Here is a 9,748-nt window from a genome sequence, read left to right as displayed (position 1 = left end):
TTATTAAGTATTTTCTATATCAATAAATTATCTTCGATATTAGTTTTAAATAAAGAGATTCAGATAAAAAATGTAATTTTATGGATTATAAATATAACATACCTGGTACACTTTTATAAAGCGTGTATTTTATAAGTACTTGCTTATATTTAAGCAATTTACTTATTTAAGCGAGTTTTTTTACATATTGATTTAATTTCTTGGGAAAAGTAGTAGCACATCGAAAGTTTCTTTTTATTTAATGAACCTATAAAAATATTTATTTTTTTCATTAAATTATTTTTACAAATAAATTTGTTAAGGATTCATAGTTTTTATGTATCAGAAAAAATTGCAACGCCATGATACTAAAATTTACACAAAATAAATATTCCATAATTACTCGTAATTACTTTTGGCTTTTTTGTAATCGCATCACTTTACACGATCCTTAAGGCATCAATTCTCATTTCTTACAATTTCTCGTCTCGGTATGTCCCATAGAAATTTCTTCCAGTATCTTCAACGTCTGCAAGAAAATACGTAATATTTTACAATCAATCCTGTTCTTTCTTTTAAAATTGACGACATAAAAAGCTATAGATAAAAATAGATACATTTTATTTTATACTTTCTCTTTTTTTATCACTTAAATATTATGATAAAAATAGTAAAAACACTATGACTGCTAATAAAAATAGCGCAAATGAGAAAATGGAGAGATTTTAACGCGAGAAAATTCTATATCATGATCGCTACAGTTTGACTGTCTGGTGAGAAACTTTGTTTTATTTTTTAAGTAACCGGACGTGATATATTACCTCGTTTTTTCCCTTGTTGTACCACGCGACATTGGTCTGGATTCTATTAATAACCTGCTTGATCGCAGCATCGTACTTCTCGCTCTTGCCTTTCAATCGTCGTAGCTAAAAAAGAAAAAAAGAAAGAGAGCGCGATCGTTACATAATAATTTGACATTTTTTACACTCGCGAGGTATGCATATTCGTGTTCGGAGAACGATATCGTTCCCTTTTCGATCCTCGTTAAGTTTCACCACTCGCGCAATTTTCTTACCCATTCTACATCCTTTGCTTGATGAATGCGTCTCGTGAAGGCACGCAATGTATCCGTCAGGGTAACATTCGCGCTGAAAATATTATAATAAAGATAGATCGCAGTGAGGATCAGAATAGTCGGCAGAATTGCTTGTAAAAAATATTTGACAAATATTGATAAAAAATATTTAAAAATTTTTGATTGTTTTTTAGCAGCAAAAGTTTGAAACGGAGTAAACTATAAACTTTATTTAACTTACTAAAAACTATCTTCTTTTCTTCCATTATGAAACTTGTCCCAATGTAGAGTTAAAAATTCTATGGCAACGTCAAATGCGTGTGGATTTGACGCGACGGATTTTAAAATCTCTTCTGCATGTTCAGGTATTATATTTTGTGAAAATATTATAAACAGATCTCTAAAAAAGCATTTATTATATAATACAATGATGTATAAAAGAGTCTAAAAAATCATATATTGAAACTGTTAAAAATGTTTATCATTAATTAAATTATATTTTAAAGGTATAATCATTTTACTGATCCATAATTTTGATGATTTTCACATATTTCGTTATTAGTGTAATTTTATCATATTTTACTAAAATCACAGAATCTCACTTTCGCAGCAAAGTCGCGTTAGTGTGACATCCCAATGCGAAAGCAAGACTTTTGTTTTTATATACTTCTGATTCGTTGTATCTTTTTAGGTGTGTTAGCCACTGTTCCTCCGTGACGTCTTTCATGAGTATGCAGTACGCCCAGCGACGGAATTCCTGCGAAACACTAATTCACCAGATAATTTTTTCATTATCATAATAATACTTAATGTGTTCTCACCACATGTTTTATGTTTGATTTTCTACTTTTCAATTAATAATAATATAGAATAATTTAGGCATAAAAATGAATAATTATATTTCATACTAAAAGTGTAAATATGATAAATACGTATTTGCAGCTACATCGCTCAATACGTACAAGTTTGACGATTCGTTTTGTAATAGTTTTTGGGCAAAGTTGCGAACCACTGTTAAACATTCTCGATGGCCCGTCGAACATGCCGATTTCATTACATTGATCTCGAACGATGTCCATGATGCGGGATTTTTACGATCCAAAAACGGAGCCGTTTCGCTGTACAACTTATTTATGAATTTGCACATCACAAACTGAAATAAATCAATTGAATTTTTACTTTTTACTTAGACGCAAGATTACAGTTAGCAGATTTCTAAATAAAACGAGAAAAATTAATAATATTAAGACCTTTTCTTAAATTAAAATTGTTTAAAGCACAAAAAATATACAGGCATTGTTAACAAAAATCTGTAAACACAAACAAGATTATCACAACATTTAAGAAATATTTCTTTAGAAAGAAGAAGGATTGTACCATCGTCTGCTGTAATACCGTTCGAGCTGATATCACTTTCCCGTTTCTGGATTTCGCTTCACTTATTTGCAAAATATCAGTGTTCTTGTGAAATTGCACAGAGGAAGGTAAAGTAGCCGGCGGCGATATTTATCGCAACATTATGGAGATCTGCGGTTGATTCGCGCAAGGCGCAGGAGAGTAATTCCATTTATTCAGAATTTACGAGCAATAAACCGAGTGGATTAAACGCGGAGATACGCCGCTGCGTATTTATTTAATTTGGCACGTTAGGTTTACGGACGTCGTACGCCCGAAGAAACCGCGATCTGCCCGCCTCTGCGTTCGCGGTAGGACCTTTCCCTCGTATATTTTTTGCAATAATGGCTTCTGTGAAAAGAGAACTGTTACGACAACATTGGTCGGCGCGAGTACTTAATTAAATGTTACGCGCCTCGTATTTTGGTGCAAATAATGATTGAGTCCTTCGACCTAATTGAGAACGTCGAATTGTAACGATCGGCGGATGGGCCGATGATCGCTTATATATCTGTCTCAGAGATAATCATACGCTTTATAATGCCATACTTAAGCCTTAACTGCGCGTAATAACGACATAAGGCACAACTGCATAGCGAACGATTTAGATCGCGCGAGGCGGCGTCGATTATATCTCGCATATCTTATCGTATCACGGCCGTATAAATTAATAATAAAGCAAAGCGTGACTACCTTTGCTTTGCAATCTTCGCAAGATCTATGATTTCGAGAGAATTGAACAGAGCCATAACTGAAATATAATGAGAATACCGTAGAGATTTACAGGACTACCAATTTACATGCATATAATTATTCTTTTTTTCGTTATTCGAGTTTCGGCTTTTTGTAAAAAATAATATTAAAATAACACGTACATCTTTGCATGACATGTGAGAAAAAGAGCACTTTTATGCTGGCGATGTTAATAATTATATTGAAATTAATTTGTTATTCAGGTAAGCATGCAGTATTGATGGCGGCAAGTATTACATTAAATATGCTTGAGTTCCATAAACGATCCTGGATGGTGCTCAGTAAAGGCATCGCGACTGTCCACAACATTTCACTATTCTCTACTTCTAGTTTCTCAAGAATATTCCACATGATTCTTTTATCGAGCAATCCGGCATTAGCTATCGCAGACGAGTCAGTCAACACCTGCGCTTTTACTACTTCCGACAGAGTATGGAAGGACTTCGTCAATAATTTCCAGTTCTCTACATCATAGTTGACATGATACAAAGCTGTGAGTAACAAAAGAGATTAAGATAAATTACAGACAGAATTTTCCAAGATACAAAGAAGACAATCTCCAAGAAAAATGGCGCTACAACTTGCAAACTATTAATCTCTCGACATTGTTCTTAACTCAACTTCTAATATCCGTAATTCACAATAATTCTGGAACACCCTGTATATAAAGCAAACACTTATAAAATTACAAAAAACCTTTATTTCCACATTGATCGATACCAGTCATTGTCAGCAGAAATATTGCTTCGGATATTATCTTCTTAATTGATCGGCGGATGTTACGACAGTGATATTACCAGTTTGATTGATATTGAACAGAATCCACTGGTTGTTGAAACTCGCCCAGCTCAAAACAGTGTCGTTAATTTTCATGCGTTTCTTGACCATCCATGCCTTCGGCAAGGTATTACCAAATTGCTGTTCATTTTCGGTTGTCCACGTCAACGGGATGTGCCATAATTCTTCGCTCGTACTATTTAGGCCGTAATGATAAAATCGGTCCTGAACACAAACATCGCATAATCGAGCAATTTTTTTCCCGACGTCCGCTGCACACATTTCTCATGCTTGTGTTTTACTTCTATCTATTATAATAGAAGAGATTATAAATCGCAATATTTATTCAAAACTTACTCGCAGCGCTTTATTCACAAATTTTTATATTAAAAATCTAATAATGACACACATGAAGATTGAGAAACTTTAAAATTGTCAATCAAAAGCAGACAAATTAATATAAAAATTGTCGATTGGCAATAATTAAAATTTTTAATTATAGTGTAACTTTTCATTAGGAAATAATATGATATAAAGGAAATAAGTTGCATTTATAATATCAAGTTTAATATTAATAAAATTTTAATGCAAAAATTAATCACCAATTACTTCGAAAAATAAAAAATTTGTGAGTAAGCGTGGAACTCAATTAAGTTTTCGCTAAATTACTACACATTAATTGAAAGATCCCGTAACCAGACAATCAAAGCACAGAAGCGTATTCTTTATAATTAATTCCCGAAGTAAGACTACAGAACTTCCTGTCCTCTCGTTACTTTAAAAGAAGTAACGATGATTAATACCATCGTAAAAATATATCCCAACGATAAATAATTTGTCGTCGATGAAACAAGATGGAGAAACACGCCTGAAGATCAATCTGTGATAAATTTCGGCGCACCTGTGTAAGCTCAATCGCACCGGTTTCTCGATTCTGTCGGACGTTCAAGATTGGGAAGCCGGCTTGATACGTCCAAGTTCGCATAATGTCCTTCATGCGGAGCTCCGAGAAAGCCGGTAACCCGTGCGCTCTATCGATCTGCATCTGGAAAATGCTCCAGAGATCCTCCTGATCGGCGCTGCGATAGTGGTACGTACGTATGTAGCGGCGCACGGACGAGAGGAAGATCCGCTCGCCTAGAAAATGATAGATCATGTGCGCCATGCAATTGCCTTTGACGTACGGCGTCCAGTCGAAGACGCTAGAGAGCCCGTTCAGTTTTCTCAAATCGATATGCAACGGGTGTGCCGTTTCGTCGGCGTCACTGTCAAGCACCTCGCGACACACCATCAGAAAGGTGGTCTGCAGATCCCAGGATACAGGCTCGAGCTGGAAGATAGAGCGAGATAATCGCGGTCTTCGGGCCGCAACACTATGATTGTGCAACGATAAAATATTAATAGCTGTTATCGATAGAATCATTAAAGCATCATTTTAATAATAATAATTATTAAAAAATTATGTATTAGTTATTGGAAAATTATTGGGAACCGACTTTGATTTTTTGTACAACTTTTTAGCTTTGTAGAATTCCATAAAAACTAACAATTATATTTACGTTTTATTAATAACTTTTTTTCTATATAATTTTTTCAGAAAAAATAATCTTTCTATTTGCACTTGGAAAATAAACTTAAAGGATTAAGAAAGACTAAAAAAATAGCTGTTATGCGAAATAATTCTATTGAATTATAATTTCGAGCTAGCACGATTTATAAAATTGACTTGCGTCGACTTTACCACGCTTAATGCTAAATATCCGAAAAATGAGGAGAATCCTTCTTTCAACCATACGTCATCCCACCATTTCGGCGTCACCAGATTGCCGAACCATTGATGGGCGACTTCGTGCGCTGCGATATCAGCCACTATTTTGTTGGAATCAGTGATGCCAGTTTCCTCTGTGACGATAAAAGCTTCTCTAAAAATATCAGTACAACTTTTGATTTAAATCGCGTTTAAAATTTTGTTAATTGGCCTGTTCTTCTATATAAAAATGTAATGTTATAAAGTAGTCATTATTTTAAATTTTTCTTGAGAAAAAACAGAATGCCAATCACATTCGAATCCTAATTACATCTCGTGCAAAATATCCTAAATTAAAAAACCTAAATTATAGAAAAACATTAATTTATTTACTGAAATGTTATAAGGCCCCAGTTTTCCATTGCAGAGTAAGCTAGCTGAGGAACTACGATCACATCCAGCTTGTCCATTTCGTAATGAAATGTGGTAAAGTTCTGAATTAAACGGAGCACTTTCGGTAACAGATCGCCGATGTATTTTATATTATTCGCGACTTCTTTCCTGAAAAAGATCGTGTGCGACGGTCGATCGACGACATCAATGTCGTAGCTCAAAAAATCGGTGACCATGAAAGCGACGACGTAAGTAGGCATAGGTAAGGTCTTCTCATAATGATCCCAGACGTATCCCGGCATATCATGTCTGAAGAAAAGGAACTAAATTAAAAAAAAACTTGAACTATTCTGTAATTGAACTCGGTGATTAGATGAGTAAGACTACGTAGTGATCGGGGATGCAATTAACGATGCGGTATGTTACGATACAGCGATTGGATCGATCTCCTTTACATTTCCTCGGTGAATTTGCGCATCGAGTTTGAATGCGATCGCATGTTAGATTTCCTGCCAATCGAGATGCGAAATGGCGCCTTGAGCCAAGGTTCGTCGAAACACGGATATGCCGTTCGAGCGTAATCTGGAGACAGGTTCGACACCGCTATCCATCTGGAAAGAAATATTTGCTGCCACAAAATACAAATATGACGCAAGATGCAGCAAGTATTACTTTTCGTATATTGATATAATTATAGTTGTAAACTTGATCAAATTTAAACTTAATTTCATATTTTCATTTACAGGGAAAACTGCTCTTTAAAGAATGGATATTAATACAGAATATTGTACAAACAATTAAATATTTAAAAAATTATTGTCGACATTAACAAATTTCTGATAATCATTATTGATTATCTAACATCACTTTATTGTGCCGAATCATATTACTTGGTTTCGTTGGTATCTTGATCGATGTGCGCACTCCTGAAGAATCCTACCGGCTCCTGATGCAGCGGGACCGTATATTTTACGTGCAAAACGTAAGTCACTTTCGTTATCAATAATTGCAGAAAGTATACATCGATAAAGTCCTCCTCGTCCATTACGTCGTACTTATTAATGTATTCCGTTGCGTTCGAAGAACGATATTCTCTTACGCTAATGTCTTGTATAAGGAGTTTGTAGGCGTGAAAGCGTATGTGCTTAATCGGCATCTTGGAATGAAAGTGGATCTGCACGTCGCCAAACATTGTAAAATTTCCCTCTTCTAATATAGGCAGTATTTTCAAACTGCAACCCAAATTTTACCAAAGAAAGATTGTGGCACGCGAGATTAAAGACGACAGCGGTGCGTGAGTATTTTTGTCATTTCGATTTCGGTATCTTATGTTACTTGATCTAAATGCAAATATTTAATTTTCTCGCTTTATGCTCGAATCCAGATTCTAATGTTAATCTTAATCGCAGTCTATCGTGTGAAGTTACGTACTGCAAGTATTTTGGTTTACGCGGGCAATCACTCATATCTGACACGGCGCGGGTGGAAAACAGAATGTCAGTCACGATTGACTGACGCAACGATGAACTTGTCAACTTTACATTGCATATTATTTCACAACTCTAAAATCTAAAATTAACGAAACTCATTTAAATATCATCTAGATATATCTCAACGTAAAATTTCTTCTTTCTTCATCGTCAAAGTTGAAATATTCAAAAATATATACAATTTATATTTAAATATTCTGTTCTGTGTCTCTAGCTTTTCAGTTTTCAGTTTTTCTAACGTGATCGATGTTAATTATAATGCTTACGTGTATTCCAACGGTAAAACTTGATCGGACAATCTCTCCAAATGAGCCTTTTTATGAGACCTGTATCTACCATTCGGTCGATTTTCCACGATCGAACTGACGAAACAGTAGATGATCATCGAACCAACGACTACACAGATGAGTATCATCACCGCGATTCGTGTTCTCATTCGCCATCGCGGGCTTATCTCATTAATCCCGTGATCATAATTTGAAATTCCTGAAGCATTTTTTTCACTCATTTATAACATTTTATTTATGATGTAAAATATTATTTTTATTCATTATTAAATCTTGTGATTTGTGAAAGCACTATGTGTATCATGCGTGATAATGCGATGAGTCTGTTAAATGTCTCAGGTGCTGCATCGTAAACTACAGTCAATTTTTACAATCAATTTTTTTTTTCATCATCATCATCTTACCTTGTGTTCGACGATTTTCCATGTTTATTGGTGAACAGGTGCTACACAGAATTTAATGATTGCACGAACATTGCCACGACGGATAACTAACGGCAACTGCGTCGAAAGATGGAAAACGCGTCAAGGGTTCGTGATTCGGCCAGATACATTCGCCAAAAATACACCAAGAGGCACTTGTATACTGTACGCTCATCACTATTTCTCTGCTTTACATCGATGTTTACTACCGATTGCACGAAACTTTTTCTCGAGTATCATGCTGTCGAACAAGCGTGAATCTCGTTGTGCAATGCATCGTCAAGAATGTATGAGCGACGTCGTCACATCTCGCGTAATTTCTAGACTTCCGGTAAATCACGAAAAGGTCAAAGTCATTTTGCACATTAATCATTGCGGACAAAACAGACAAAATTAGAGCCAAAAAACAACTCACTGGCCCCAAAAAATACAAGCAGAATACTGCAAAATTAAAGATAATAAAAGGAAATAAAATTAAAGATAATAAAAATTACCTTTTTACTAGAAAAAAATCGAAAAGTAAAAGGATTTTTTTCATTATCATTAGGTAATTATACGAGCAAAAGTAAAAAAAGTAACATTTCACAATAATTATATTACTTCTTTTACTTTTGCTCGTATAATTACCATTTAATTGAATCTCAAAATATAAAATTAGCTTAATTAATTATTTGCAGCACACGTTTATCGCTGTATATTTATAAGACATTCTCCAAATTGAATTGTCAAAATTCTTTACGCGATAACACGAATTGTAAATAATACCAAGAATATGTCATAAATGATTAGAAAAGTAACAAAATAATGTAAAGTAAAATTTATTATATTTTTGTACTATATGTAATTCTTCAAAAATTACGAAGTTGCTTTTTGTCATCGATAATTATTTAGTAACTTATTATTATGAGTAATTTTTGCATAGATCGTCATCGAGCGGTTAACTCGTTTAAGTAGACCGATTGGATAATCGCGACGGACACGTGGGTGTCTAATGCGTACTTGATGCGCTGCGCCTATGATACGTCGGCATCAGCATCTAACTTTTGAATTAGTTGCATGAGAATCCTCGTTTGGCTAATGAGAAAGCCAGACACCTTACTCACGGATTTATACTCGCCAGAAGATTCAGTTGTGCCTATGACAAGTGTTCATTGTGGGATCTCACTTTTTTTCACGTAACGTCCCACGGAACTCGGAGTTTGACTTTACGAAAAACGCCCTCAGTTTATGAGATATCGTTCGTTCTAAATATCCGCTTTAAAAAATAAAACTCGTGGGAAAAGAAACTTCTATTTCTCAGTCAGTCTTGCGGACAATTCGACGAGTTTAATTTCAATCAGTTTGAAAAAGTTGAAATTTTAAAAAACAATTATTCACAGTGCAATTTATAGTGTGACTATTTTTTTCACAATACAAAAAGCTATTTTTCA

At 34.6% G+C, this 9,748-nt stretch overlaps 1 protein-coding gene across 2 annotated transcripts; it reads right to left on the bottom strand.

Annotated features, from left to right (window-relative positions):
* Positions 1 to 106: 106 nt before the first annotated feature.
* LOC105678995 (thyrotropin-releasing hormone-degrading ectoenzyme-like) lies at positions 107 to 8,619 on the bottom strand. Of its 2 annotated transcripts, XM_012378762.2 has the most exons (16): positions 8,301 to 8,619; positions 7,876 to 8,095; positions 7,010 to 7,351; positions 6,575 to 6,730; positions 6,120 to 6,428; positions 5,721 to 5,901; positions 4,881 to 5,309; positions 4,000 to 4,204; positions 3,440 to 3,693; positions 2,017 to 2,207; positions 1,657 to 1,821; positions 1,296 to 1,454; positions 1,055 to 1,127; positions 801 to 905; positions 393 to 508; positions 107 to 247 (listed from the first exon to the last, which is right to left on the bottom strand). In XM_012378762.2, exons 1-15 carry the CDS (start codon positions 8,320 to 8,322, stop codon positions 446 to 448), a joined length of 2,874 nt encoding a protein of 957 aa, XP_012234185.2. In that variant the 5' UTR covers positions 8,323 to 8,619; the 3' UTR covers positions 107 to 247; positions 393 to 445. The 2 variants fall into 2 exon arrangements, with proteins under 2 accessions (XP_012234185.2, XP_067207013.1); XM_067350912.1 differs by lacking the exon at positions 8,301 to 8,619 and having other exon boundaries at positions 7,010 to 7,293; positions 7,876 to 7,974.
* Between the last annotated feature and the right edge of the window lie 1,129 nt (positions 8,620 to 9,748).

The sequence above is a fragment of the Linepithema humile genome, chromosome 3 (assembly GCF_040581485.1).
Source record: "Linepithema humile isolate Giens D197 chromosome 3, Lhum_UNIL_v1.0, whole genome shotgun sequence".
Classification (NCBI taxonomy): Eukaryota; Metazoa; Arthropoda; class Insecta; order Hymenoptera; family Formicidae; genus Linepithema; species Linepithema humile.
The sequence above is the reverse complement of the archived record's forward strand: the minus strand, read 5'-3'. Positions and strand labels throughout refer to the sequence as shown.